This window comes from Lemur catta, chromosome 5 (assembly GCF_020740605.2).
Source record: "Lemur catta isolate mLemCat1 chromosome 5, mLemCat1.pri, whole genome shotgun sequence".
In the NCBI taxonomy this organism is placed as follows: Eukaryota; Metazoa; Chordata; class Mammalia; order Primates; family Lemuridae; genus Lemur; species Lemur catta.
The window spans coordinates 51962767-51976559 of NC_059132.1; the positions used below are offsets into that span (position 1 = coordinate 51962767).

General features: G+C 40.8%; 1 protein-coding gene across 1 annotated transcript in view; it reads right to left on the reverse strand.

Moving 5' to 3' along the window:
* The window catches only part of LOC123638775 (synaptonemal complex protein 2-like), a 72882-nt gene extending 62727 nt beyond the window's left edge, over positions 1-10155 (reverse strand). The window contains exons 1-4 of the mRNA XM_045552605.1: positions 10147-10155; positions 5041-5109; positions 2771-2908; positions 2565-2684 (exon numbers count right to left, since the gene is read on the reverse strand). Of these exons, the coding sequence (XP_045408561.1) occupies positions 2565-2684; positions 2771-2908; positions 5041-5109; positions 10147-10155 (336 nt within the window). The remainder of the gene's footprint in view (positions 1-2564; positions 2685-2770; positions 2909-5040; positions 5110-10146) is intronic.
* Positions 10156-13793: the final 3638 nt, after the last annotated feature.

The window sequence follows — 13793 nt, forward strand, 5'->3', positions numbered from 1 at the left end:
GATTTAAAATAAACTTCTGTAACTCTCCCTAGAATATACAGTATTTATTCAAAAAGCAAAAGCCATCTTTGAACCATTTTTGCCAAGACTGGTTACTCTTACAAAAAAAGAAACAGAAAAAATCCTGCATTCATAGTTAGAAATTATCAGTTGAACATGAAGTTAGTAACGCAACTTCATGACAAACTACTCTTTCAGGAGCAGAGCCTTCAAAACTTCCTATACTTTGCAGCCAAGAACCCAGGGCACCCCAGCTGAAGACCATAAACAAACCAATCAGTTTTCAACCTTGGCTGCACATGGAAAACCCTGGGAGCTCTGAAAACCCCTGATGCCTTGGACCCATCCTAGACCCAGTAAATCAGCATCACTCAGGGGGTGTTAAAGCTCCCAGGTGATTGTAATGTACAGCAAGGGCTGAGAACCACTATGTTCCAAGTAAGATTTCTTCTATCCCAAATCAGACAAATGTTTGCATTTGATTGAATCATCCACCTTGTGAAGAAAACTTTTCTCTGACAGCACAAGGGAAGAAATGTCCCTCTATACAGTGGCACTCACTGCTCAGGCTGTGTTTTCTCCCTCCCTGTATTCATGCTCAAACTTCTACGCCCTTAAGTATATTTTTGTCACCATTCCATCTATCCCCCAAAGCCTCTCTCCCTCCCAGTGCCCCTCCATAAATAGGTTGAGTATATACAGAAGCAGGCGCAGGCACATTCTTTGATCAATACTTGGGAATAGGAAGTACTCACGGAACCTATTTATGTGCCCTGATCATACCTTGTCTAACAGATACCCTACTGTCCCCACAGCTGTGTCCTTACCAGAAGACAGAGACAATAGCAATGACTTACTAGGAATACGGTACAGGACAAGTTGCTTAACACACTGACTGCCACACTAGAAAAAGAATTTTCCCTGGGTCCACAGTGTTCTATTAAAACAAATGATACTAACTTGTTATTTTTGATTGCTTTCTGTGTGTGAGTTATATGCAATGCAACCCACGTTTTCAGAATTAAATTGTCAATATTAATTGTAACAATGGGAACATGAACAAGATTTTCACGAACCAATTGCAGGGTTTTGCTTCATGAGGCCCTGGGCTCAAAACTAGTGTGAGTTAAATACAACTCACATGGCAGTTAATCTGTCAATCCTCCTGGAGTTTATAGTACAGAACCAAACATGTTCCTTTCTGCAGGAAATTCTTATTCTATGGAGTAGAATAAAGCCCAAGCACACTTGTAATGAGTCTGCAAATACAACTGCCTTTAGAAGTATAGAGTCTAGCATCCCATTCTCTTTGATAATTTCAGTCTATTCTCCAAGCTGAAACCTATGTGAAATAACAGTACCTAAATTATGGTTATTAAATTTCCACCACCAACTACAACTCCAGCGGAATATGGAAAATCCTCTTTGATTTCAAAACTGCAGTGGAGATGTGATCTGACACTTTTATATCTTGAAAGGGCATTCTTAACCCTAAATTAAAAAATCAGGGCAAGTTGAGGCACATTCCAACTCATACCCCCCAAAATCAGCTTAAGTTTCCAAGGTATCCTTGGGATATCCCTGCTCTGTTTCCTTTGGGGTTTTATCTCCTCTTCCCTGCTTCCTGTTATCTGCATCTGCATGATAGTGTACCAGGGAGTCAAGCGGAGTTAAATGCAAAATGAAATATATACAGTCTGCATAATCACAGTCCTTAAAATCCCCTGCAAACACTTTTAAAGTCTCTGAGAGGAGTCTGGGAAAGCCTGGAGCTTACTCTTTCTCTCTTGAAGGGGCAGCTTCATAACAAGAGGCATTTTAGGGTAAAAAGGGGCAGAGACAGAGCTTCTTGGCCCCATCTGGCCTTAATAAACTTTAGGTACTAGAGCCCAGGCAGTACATCAAAGACATTATCACCAGCCAGATCATCCTCCCCCATGTCCTCACCAATAAACAAACCATCTCAGTGCTGCAAAAACCTCCCCATGAAAAGAGGGGAAGGGCAGCAAGAGATGTTGCAAACCCTGCTGTGCTGCCAGGTGAGATTATAAAGGCTCTTAGGATGTCACCTCCTTGGTTAATTTTACAATACAAAATAAAATTTTGTAGCTGGGGTGTCTCTGAATAAGCAAAAATGTTTTTGCTATTTGTTTTCCCAGATTCATCCAAGGTTTAGGAAGTAGAAAAAGTGAGGTGTTATAAGGGCAAAGGAAAGTGTTTGATAATTTTTCCAGGTCTAATCTAGTTAGTAAAAAGTCTATTAAAATAGTTACTCTCTACTCATCTTCCCCAAATTCACTAAAATAATTAAAATATGCTATTACTGCATAGGCTTGTCAAGAGGAGTTGTGTCTGGCTCAATCCTGAAACTCCCGACATGGTCTGCCCAGAATATACACGTGGAAACGTGTTGAATTTAATTTTTGATTGGATACAGGCAATAATAATGGATACCAATTTCTTTTCAAATGGGATTTCAGAGGAAGAGAAAATACTAGACAACTGAATCCACACTAGTTTTTTAAGTTACCACAAAACATATAAAATTAAAATATGACACTTATCTTTGGGACCAGTCCCTGCTGAATTAGCAAAGGTTCATCTTCTTTGACGTCATCTATGAAGAATTGCTGAATACATTTCAGCAACAGTGAAACATACTGAAATTCATTTTTATCCAGTTCCTAAGTATTAGACCACACTAAAATTACAAACCTTATAAATAATTATACATTTGAATTTTGGTCACAAAACAAACCAATTTACTTGCCTTATTTATTGATCTGTTAAGATGGTATAACAGAAGATCATTATATTTTTGAGGAGAATGGCTCTCTTTCTGTTGAAAATATTCTTTTATTTTCTGAAATCTTTTATCATGGGATCCATCAGTAATAAGTGATTGAAGCTGGAAAGGTGATAGTTTGCAAATTACTTTTTTCTCCAAGAATATTTATAGTAATATTTCTAATAATATCGTTATCAATAATTCAGTGTGAAATAATATAGGGTAAATATAGAACAGGGATCTCTATCTTGAACAGTCAACAATCATTTAACAAATGATTGAAGCTTCTGCTGGCCTGAGACAAGAGTTCTCAGGTGTGGTTGCTAGACATCGGCAGCATTGGCATCACCTGAGGACTCAGAGACCTCAGCGACTCTGGGGTGGATCCCTTTACGGTGATTCTGATCCACGCTCAAGTTTGAGAACCCCGAAAACTACACTTGAATTATAGATATCAATAGGTGAAGATTCTTAATAATGTTGGAAATTCTAAAACACTGAAAATGCAAGCTTAAGAACACTCATTACGTGACACAAAAGATAACAGAAGGAAGAAAAACAAAATAATGACAGATAATGGAAGTTCATAAACATGCAAATTGACCATAATGCCTGAACATTAGCCAAGACACACTTCTAAGTATATACACTTGAATAACAGACATTTTCTTAAATATCTATACTATAAAAAAATAGGATTTTTAACCTTGGAGAGCTGAGTAAAAAAAAAGAAAAGAAAAAGATAAAAAATATGGTATTTTTAGTCTTTGAAAAATCCAGTACAATCACAAGGGCTAAATTACATTAAACAATATTATTTTAATAAGGTGGAATTTTACTGTATATAGCTCAAAATTCCACTTATTCTTAGGACTGATTTAAATGGGGAAACAATTTGAAATTACCCTATTTAAAAAGAATGTTTTTCCTTTTTAAGTTATCACAAAATGAGCCTCTTTGTGCTGAGTGTTAAGTGCCTCTTTGTGTTAAGTGTTCTGCAGATGTTCCTATTTAATCTTTAGCACCACCCTGAGAGGTCAGACTCTTTATCTGAGGATAATAACAGCAAGAATGGCAAAGGTTACAAACTTATGTGCAATCAACAAGCAGGGATTCACACTCAGATTCTCTTTTGCCTGCTTAAAACTCCACCAGGACTTCTGCACTCAGAATTAATCCAAACCTTTTGCTGTAGTCTGCAGGGCTCTGCAGGATCTCATCTGTCAACTTCTTCTGACTTCCCTGCTAATGAGTCCTAGAATAAGTCAAGCTCTTCCCTGCCTCCGGGCCTTTGCACTGGCTATTCTAGGCCTACACTGCTTCTCCCCATCACTTCCCACATGGCTGGCTCCCCTCAGATTTCAGCTTAAATATCACCTTTCCAGGTAGGTCTTCCAGGACCACCTTTTCTAACGTAGACCAAGTGCCTCCCTGCACCCTCGATCATTCTCCTTCACAACACCCTGTTCTTTTTCTTCCTACTTCTTCGTTTAGTAACCCATTTCTTTGGCTCTCTGCCAGTGTGTAAGCTCCACGAGGGCAGGAAATGTGTCTGTTTTGTTCATTACCATGACCTACATCTAGGACAGTGCTGGACACAAGATAGTTTAGACTAAGATGTTGGTAGGATAGTTGAAGGCGTCAACCTAAACAACAGGCTCTCTAATAGAAAATGTTTATTTGGGAATAGAGCACTGCAATGGGAATACATATGCCACAGTAAACCATGTGTACATTCAAGGAGGTTAAAGACAGACAAGGGTTTTTAAAAGAAAAGATTAGGACTACATAACTGTTTGGAAGTAATTATCCTTGGCTACAAAGATCAATAATAAGTGATGCCAGTCTGAAGCTGGAGTTGCAAAGGCAGATGTCCTTGCAAAAGTCTTTTTTCTGTAAGTTTGTGATGTAAGTTTGTGCAAGGTTGTGGTTTTTATAGAGTCTTTATTTGTTATCAGGCACACAAGCAGGAGAACCCTCTTTTCATGCCCTTCTCTGGCTTGTCAGGATTTTCTTAACATTAATGACTCCATTTTGATCCTGACAACTTGCACAAAGGTAACATTGAGTAGATATGGTGATAAGTTGGATGTGAAAGATTAGGGAAGGAGTAGAGTATCTCTCTCCTTGTGGTTTATGCAACTGGATGAACAATTTTGCTAATGGCCCAGGGAACACAGGACCAAAAAGAACACACACACACAAACACATACACAAGCACACGAAGAATACAAACTAGATGTGATCTGTACCCAGAAAGCATCCTGGTCCTTTCCAATCTCATCACCTTCCTTAACAGGCTGCAAAGAATCTTCACTTTCCTGTGTGCCATAAAAAGATGTTTTTTTTTAAATTTTATTTCAAAGAAATGCATTTCAAGTTTTAAAGATAAAACAAGAGAAATAAAGGTTTATATTGTTTTCCTGAATAGAAACTTGTTTCCTAATACAATAGGTCTAAGTAAGACAATACCTTTAAAAAAAAAACTCTATCCAATGTTCTTTAACATGGTCTATGACAAATACAATACAAACTAGCATAAGCAGCGAACATCATTTAAATAAATCGTACAAAATAAATTTAAACTCTGTAATGATGTCTATAAAACATAAAGAAAGAAAAACTTTGAATAAACCATTTCAGAATGAGATCTTCTAAAGTTAAATAAAAAGTGTTTTGGAGGCACCACACTACCTGACTTCAAAATATACTACAAAGCTATAGTAACCAAAATAGCATGGTACTGGCATAGAAAGACACATAGACCAATGGAACAGAATAGAGACCCCGGAAATAAATCCACGTATTTACAGCCAACTGATTTTCAACAAAGGTGCTTTGAATATTCAGTGGGGAAAGGATGGTCTCTTCAATAAATGGTGCTGGGGAAATTGGATATCCACATGCATAAGAATGAAACTAGCACCCTATCCTATCTCTCACTATATACAAAAATCAACGCAAATTAGACTAAAGACTTACATGTAAGACCCCGAATTATGAAACCACCTCAAAAAAAAAAAACATGGAGGAAATGCTTCAAGATATCGGTCTGGAGCAGGACTTCTGGGCAGAGATTTTATGGAGAAGACCTCATAAGCACAGGCAATAAAAGCAAAAAAATACAAATGGAATTATATCAAACTAAAAAGCTTTGCCACAGCAAACGAAACAATGAATAGAGTACAGAGACAACTGGATGGGCCCAGTGGCTCATGCCTGTAGTCCCAGCACTTTTGGAGGCTGAGGCAGGAGGATCAGTTGGGCCCAGGAGTTCGAGGCTGCAGTGAGCTATGATTGTGCCACTGTACTCCAGCCTGGGTGACAGAGTGAGACCCTGTCTTTAAAAAAAAAAAAAAAAAGAGACAGAGAGAGAACCAGCACAATGGGAGAAAATACTGCAAACCATTCAATAAGGGATTAATATCTAATATTTAAAATATACATGGAACTCAAATAACAGCAAAAAAGTAAATAATCCAATGAAAAATGGGCAATGAATGAAATAGACATCTCTCAAAAGACGACACAGAAATGACCAATAGGTATACGGAAAAATGCTCAACACCACTAATCATCAGGGAAATGCAAATCAAAACCATAATGAGATATCATCTCACCCCAGTTAGGATGACTATTATCAAAAATACAAGAAATAAATGCTGGCAAGGACATGGAGAAAAGGAAACTCTTACACACTGTTGGTGGGAATGTAAATTAGTACAGCCATTATGGAAAACAGTATGGAGGTTCCTCAAAATATTAAAAATAGAACTATCATATGATCCAGTAATCCCACTACACCAGGCGCATACCCTAAGGGAAGGAAATCAGTGTGTCAAAGACACGTCTACACTACCGTGTTCACTGCAGCACTATTCACAATGGCTAAAATATGGAATCAATCTAAATGGCCATCAACAGATGAATGATAAAGAAAATGTGGTATATGTATACAACGAAATACTGTTCAGCCATAAAAAATAAGAAATCCTGTCCTTCAAGGTGACATGAATGAGCCTGGAGGACATTATGTTAAGTGAAATAAGACAGGCACAGAAAGACACAGCACAGGTTCTCACTCCCATGTGGAAGCTAAAAAATTTGATCTCATAAAGTGGCGAGTACAATAGAGGCTTGAGAGAGGGGAAGGTGGAGACAGCCAGAGGTTGGTTAATGAACACACAAAATCCCAGCTAGATGGGGAGAATAGGTGTTAGTGTTCCATACCACCGTAGGGTGACTATAGTTAACAACAATTTATTGCATATTTTCAAATAGCTAGAAGAGTGGATTTTGGATGTTCCCAAGAACAAAAAATGATAAATGTTTGAAGTGAAAATTTCAGTGCAGTGGCATGCCTGTAGTCCCAGGTACTCAGAAGGCTGAGGCAGGAGGATTGCTGGAGCCCAGGAGTTCAAGGCCAGCCTGGGCAACAGAGCAAAACCCTGTCATCTCTAAAATACGAGGAAAAAAAAATTGTTTAAAGTTTGAGGTGATGGATACACTAATTACTCTAATTTGATCATTACACATTGGATACACATATTGAGATATCACTGTGTATCCCATAAATATATGCAATTATTATGTGCCAATTAAAAATAATAAAAGCAAAAAAGTAAAAAACCATTGCATTGCATTAGTGGATTATTGAGGGTAGAGGTAAAAGGGAGGCAGGAGTAGCAGCTAAAGCTAAATTAAAATTGGGTGTTAACTCATAGCACAGACTGACATCACATAAATACTACGCTATGGATCTAAAAAGAATTTCTAAATTTTGCCAACAAATTCTGAACTAGTGGGAAATACTTTCTATTCTTGCCTCAGAAAATATTCTCAGCAGCCCTCATGTTAACCGTCTTTCCCCCTTTTCTCTAGAGACACTGCCCTCTCTCCTCTTCACTCAATTCCTATGCAGAGATGCTCTGCTTAATTTCTACCTCCTTCCAGCCTTCTCCAGCCTTGGCAGTCAGGACTCTGCAAATTCCGTAGATGTTCTTCCTGGGCTTTCTGTGGCCTTGTAGTGCACAAAAGGGCACAAAAATCCACAGCTTTTGTGACTAGGGCCTCAACAAGAAAATCAGAAAGTGGGATGATTTGGGCAGAAAAGATCATTAGAATATCTAAGACTCAGTCTCCTCATTTTAAAAATGTTATTATAACACCTACACGGAAGGACTGGAGTGAGGATTGACTGAGATAATGTTTGTAATGTGCTTAGCATCATGCTTGGCACATATGCTCAGGGCTCTGTATTTACCTTGATGTTAGAGTGGTGTGTGGCCCAAATCTGCTGCCGCCCCATGACTGTCCAGTCAGAACTAGCCATGGCCTGAGAAGGGAAAATGGAGCCAGACGACTGATGAATTTTAGAGAGAACAAGAGAGTTCCCAGCCTGGCTGAGTATTAGAATCACCTGGCCCTAACTGACAAACTAGGGCCCCAGCCCAGACCACTTAAATCAGAATTTCTCCCAGTAGGGACCCAAGCAGTAGAAAGTTTTAAACAAGCTCCAGGTGTTTGTTTGTTTGTTTGTTTGGCAGTGGGTGGGGTTTTTTTTTTTTTTTTGCATCTTTGGGAGGGCTCAAATCGCACATGTTTTTAATGTACAGCTGGTTTGAGAAACACGGATCTAGGCACTCAAATTAAAGGAGTAGGTTCACAGGTATTTCAAATACTGTGCGCTAAATCAAACAAAAAGCCCCCGGGATGTAACACTAGAAAGAAGTCAGATAAGTATGTAGGAATGAATCTGAGTCAAAACTGAATTTTTTAAAAACCACACATTTCCAAAAGAAATTATTTAAGGATACTTATTCTTTCAAAAAATCTTTAGAATTATAAGCTGGAAGCAAGGAAGCAACCCTTTTTCTTAGTGATGGATTTTTGGATAGGAATTTATAAGCATCTATCAGTATTTAGGACATTTTCAGAAAAACAAAAAAACCGGTCAGAATGAATATTTGCCCCAGGCATGTAGTTGTGCAATGTTAAGTGGAAAAACAGTAGAAATTTGAATATACACTTATTATAAATATGTTAAAGAAACATGTAAAACATAATTTTTATAAATTTTAAAAAACCTCATGATACCAAATTTTATATACATAAGGATGATTCATATTTTGAAAATACAGTTGTGATTAAGAAAAACGCTAAAGGAAATTTTTAAAAAGTAGTTATCCCTTAGGGATTGGAAATAGGATGATTTTTAAAAATCTCATATCTATGTTTTTAAAAATGATGTGTTACTTTTGAGTTGGAAAAGAAAAATATTAAACAGGAAAAAACACGAGAAGGGATACAGCAAAATATAATCAGAGGTTGATTTGGGGAAATGAAACTGCTTTTCTCCTTTCAATTATTTTTCCTGTTCAACATTTTTGCTATAATAATATTTTTTTATAACTGAAATCAAATAAGCTTTAAAGTGTCTTAAAAAGAGCCATGAATTTAAGCTTTATACTTGTGACATACAAATTTTAGATGTTACCCTGGGACTTCTACACTGAAATTTCAAGGATCAAACATCGACAACCACAGAAGCGTCCAAAGCATTTAGTGGTGGATTGTTTGTTACACTGGAGACGCCCCTGGTCCACCATACCGGTTTTACAACACATTATGCCGCATTAAATAACATCTCATCTCTTCACTTCATCCCCAAAATTAATTTAATTAAAAAGTATAATACACACAAAAGAGTTTTTAAAATCTAATTTGAGCTAACGGTCTTACTTCTATATGAACTTGAACAAAATCCTTAAATGTCGGTGCAGTTTACAGTATTATCGTCATTATTTATAAATATGAAAAATAGGGTGAACTCAAAGACCCAAATCCAGACTTACTTTTTTCACCAGCAGAGTATTCAGTGAATACTAGTTAAATACTGAAATGTGAGCGCTCTGGCGGGTCCCAGGCCCCAGCTGTCTTAGGGGTCGTTTCTTGTTGCGCAGTTAACTGAAGTCCCAGCGCTTGGGGCTGCTTAAGGTCCCTGCACATCCTACCAGCAAGGGGGAAATGAAGGCTCCAAACCCCGCTGGTAAAACATCCCGAGCAACTAGAACAGAACTAGCTCATTACTTTCCGAACGTGAATTCTCGGTTCTCCCTTCTCTGAGCCCTTTATTAAGGAGAAACCACAGGGTTTCTATACTTTCTTCTCAATGAAAGCTGCCAGCGAACTCCGAGCAAACCTAAGGAGGTTCAAGCGCTCAAAGGTCCCCAAAGGGCTTGTGCCCCGACGCCCTGGGACTATGCCCCGCGCCCGGTCTCTGGGTGAACACGCAGACTCTGCGCCCGCCAAAGCCTGAGCCCGAGGGACCCGCGCTCCCGCCCGCCGGGGCCACTCACCGCCTGCATCCCGCGGCTCCCGGCCCCAGGCTGCGCCCCCGACTCCGACTCCCCGGGTGCGTCGCGCTGCTGCCCCGCACTCGTCCTTCCGCGGTTCCTCCGCCTAAGACTCCGGCCAGCCGCAGGCATTGCAGAGAGCCCAGGACGCAAAGGGCTCTTTGATTTGAATTTTCTGGAGGAACTCTTAATTGACGAACCTGCCCCTGTAATCTACTAGAACCCTGTGTTTGAGACTCAAGAAACGCAGGTAACTAGCACACGGGTCTGGCCACCTGGGCGCAAGCACACACACCTTAAGAGAAAGCCAATACACAAAAGATGTGACCAACATCGTTTAAGCATTTTGTTGTTGTTGTTGTTTGAGACAGACTCTTGTTGTGTTGCCCTGTTGGTTCTGCTAGAGTGGCATCAGCCTAGCTAACAGCAACCTCAAACTCCTGGGCTCAAGCGATCCTCCTGCCCCAGCCTCCCGAGTAGCTGGGACTACAGGCATGCGCCACCATGCCCGGCTAATTTTCCCTACATATATATTTTTAGTTGTCCAGCTAATTTCTTTCTATTTTTAGTAGAGATGGGGTCTCGCTCTTGCTCAGGCTGGTCTCAAACTCCTGAGCTCAAACAATCCTCCTGCCTGGGCCTCCCAGAGTGCTAGGATTACAGGCATGAGCCACTGCACCATGCCATTTAAGCAAGCTTCATACACAAAATTCCAAACTAATAGCTATCCTCTTTGCCAAAGCAGTTTTCTCTCTGCCTTAAATAAAAAGCCCGAGGAGCTGTTTTTAGTCCTTTGCAGCTGAACTCTTTCCCATGATAAGGAGACTTGGACCAGATGTTAGGAATACATTCCTGATATCACAAAGGAAGATGTTTTGTTTGTTGTTTTTTAAGTACCTTGGGAGGGGGAGGTTAAAAAAAAACAAACAAACAAGCAATAGTTTCCTTGTGTTGCGCTGACTTCTTTAACCTGACAAGTCTGTGTACCAATGGCTAGGCTGAGTCTGGTAGGTGGTGGCCAGTTATGTGAACGTGAACAAGGGGGCAAAAATAAATTGGACTGATGTTTCTTGAAAAACAAACAAAATGGCTGCTTCAATCCAAACATTCCTTCCGTGAAAATCGAATTGCATGACAACTAGACCTATGCGTATTTTATGGTGCGATGTGTACAGAACATATTTGTCTACATCAAAGCAAAACATACTATAACCAGAATCCCTATTGGTAAGTCCAGGACTTGCACACACCTCCAGTCCATTCAGAACGGTATCTATGTTCTGAGACATACATCATGAAGAAAAACAAAATATTTATGTCAAAGCTCATCATATCCATTTTCTGGCAAATATCTAAACCTAGGAAATTCAAAGGCTTGTTCTTTTCCTTATGAATTAATGGACTATTACAAAATTAAATTAGTAATCAAGGCAGGGACAGCTGTGAATATAGCTGTGACTCAATGCAAATATTGGGGCAGGAAAAAAAATCAAAGGATAATAAAAGCCATAACCAAAATACTACACTTTAAATGCATTTGTTTAGAAGAATATTTAAAAAGTAAAGTTTTCCTAATATTAGAAAACTTCGTAATCAATTTTCAGACTTTTGGAGAAAAATATATCCTTCCAAACTTCGTAGTAACAATGCATTCAAATCTTCAGGAGAAATTAAAAATAACAAAATAGACAACAATACCATTTATTGGCTTTATTTATTTGATTTTCACTTTGATTACCTTCTTTTACTAACCAGTTTTGCCCAGACATAATTTAGGGCAACTTGAAATATATATTCTAATTCTTCTCAAACTAAATATGGTGGAGGCTCTATAGCATTTCTCTGGATGCCAGAATCCATTTAGGAATTGACTTGCCTTTAACTTTAAAAAGTTATATTCATTTATATTTTTGAATGGTCAGGTCTCTCTAGGGACATTCCAAAAGCACAGAGACAAGAACTATTCTAACTATGCTTGCAGTAAGACCAGAAATTAGTTTCTATGCATTCTCAGAGGTAACTTTAAATGACTATTTTGAAGTTATTTTTAGAACATTTGAAAAGATGAATTATCTTAATCTCTTTGAATGAAATATCGATTTGTTTAAAAATAAATGGTCAATCGATTTTCATTTAATTTTGGAAGACAAGACTGCACGAAAAGAAACTGAATTACAGGAGTTGCCCGGGGTCTTTGGCAGTCAGTCAATTCAATGAAAATCTGTGAGCGAAACTAATGGGTGAAGAGTAGGCACATCTCTTCCTTCCCACTTAGATCTGAGTGGCGACCGCCTGAGAGTGATTTTAATCAGAAACCCTGAGCAACAGGACCCTTCAGGAGAACAGAACTTCAGGGGAGAGAAGCTGGGAATGAAGGAATCACTTTCTTCTGCTAGGACGCCTTTGCTTGGGAGAAGGACCACAGCTTAAAGCTAGAGGAGGAAGAAAATGCGAGCAGCTGCCCGTAGCCTGCATTTCCCCGGAGTTCTCTGGTCCGCAGCCATAGGCGGGCAGCTGTGACACGTACTCCCCTCGATCGCTTTCCCGAGAAAGCCCGACCGTGCCTTTAACTGGGGAGGTAAAGACCAGGAGCGTGGAGCATTGTTGGCTTCCTGATGTTGTTTCGCACAGGTCGGCTGAAAACGTACCTGTTTTCTCCAGCTTTTGCCAGGAAGGGACTAATCCTGCAAGAGGCGCTGGCCTGTGCACTTTCCCGGCCGGGTCGCGCTCGCGCTCCGCGGTGCCAAAGTCTAGGGCCGCTGGTGTCCGGGTTTGGAGGGGCTGGAGTTCGGATCCTCCTTCTCCGGTGACAGTGATCCACCTCGAGGAGGGGGTGCTCCTCTTCCCTGGCCAGGGCTGCGAATGGAGGCGTGCCTGCTGCAAAACAAGGGCGCAGGGAATAAATTCCGGAAGCCCATCTTCCCTGGCCCACCAGCATTCGGCCTGGGAGTGATCAAAGGGCGGCTTAAATCATTTCAATCGATTTCTTTTGTTGGGTGTCTCCAGGTGCCACAGTAACCCTGGGCGAGGCCCACGCACAAGTGAAGTAGGCTTCGTCCCCTGCCCTGGGGAGCCCACGTGGTGCAGCGCCCCCTCGCTGGGTTTTCCAGTCCCCCAAAGCCTCCCAAGACTCTAATGGGGTAAACACGAAAATGTCGTGATAGTTCCACAATATCAATAAAGATTTTTTTAAAAGAGTTGTGTTCAGGTGGGTGGCAATGAGAGCTCAGGAAGCTGAGGGAGGCAGCAGAGAGAGGTGTGGGTTCTGCACTTCTTTGCCGGCCACAGAGCTGGCTTCTCTCCTTCCCTCTTCTACCGCGGGATCCCACCTCCTCCGGGCTCATTTCCCCCCACCTCCTCCGGGCTCACTCTCTAGGGCTCTTGTCCCGCGGGCCAGGCCCTCCGCAGCCCGGGGCAGAGTGGTGCGCCTCGGCCCGCGAGCTTGCGGGGACATGGGCGCCCTGTGGGACGTCCCAAACAGCCGATCACAGACTCCCGGCCACGCACAACCGCCCCAGCGAGAGCCGCGAGCGGATCCCGAAGGCGGCGGCCCCCGGCCAGCGGCGCGATTGTGCAGACTGGGGCGGCGCCGACCAACAGCCGAGGGTCCCCCGTACAGTCCCCACGCTGTCCAGGAATTGAATGTTGGC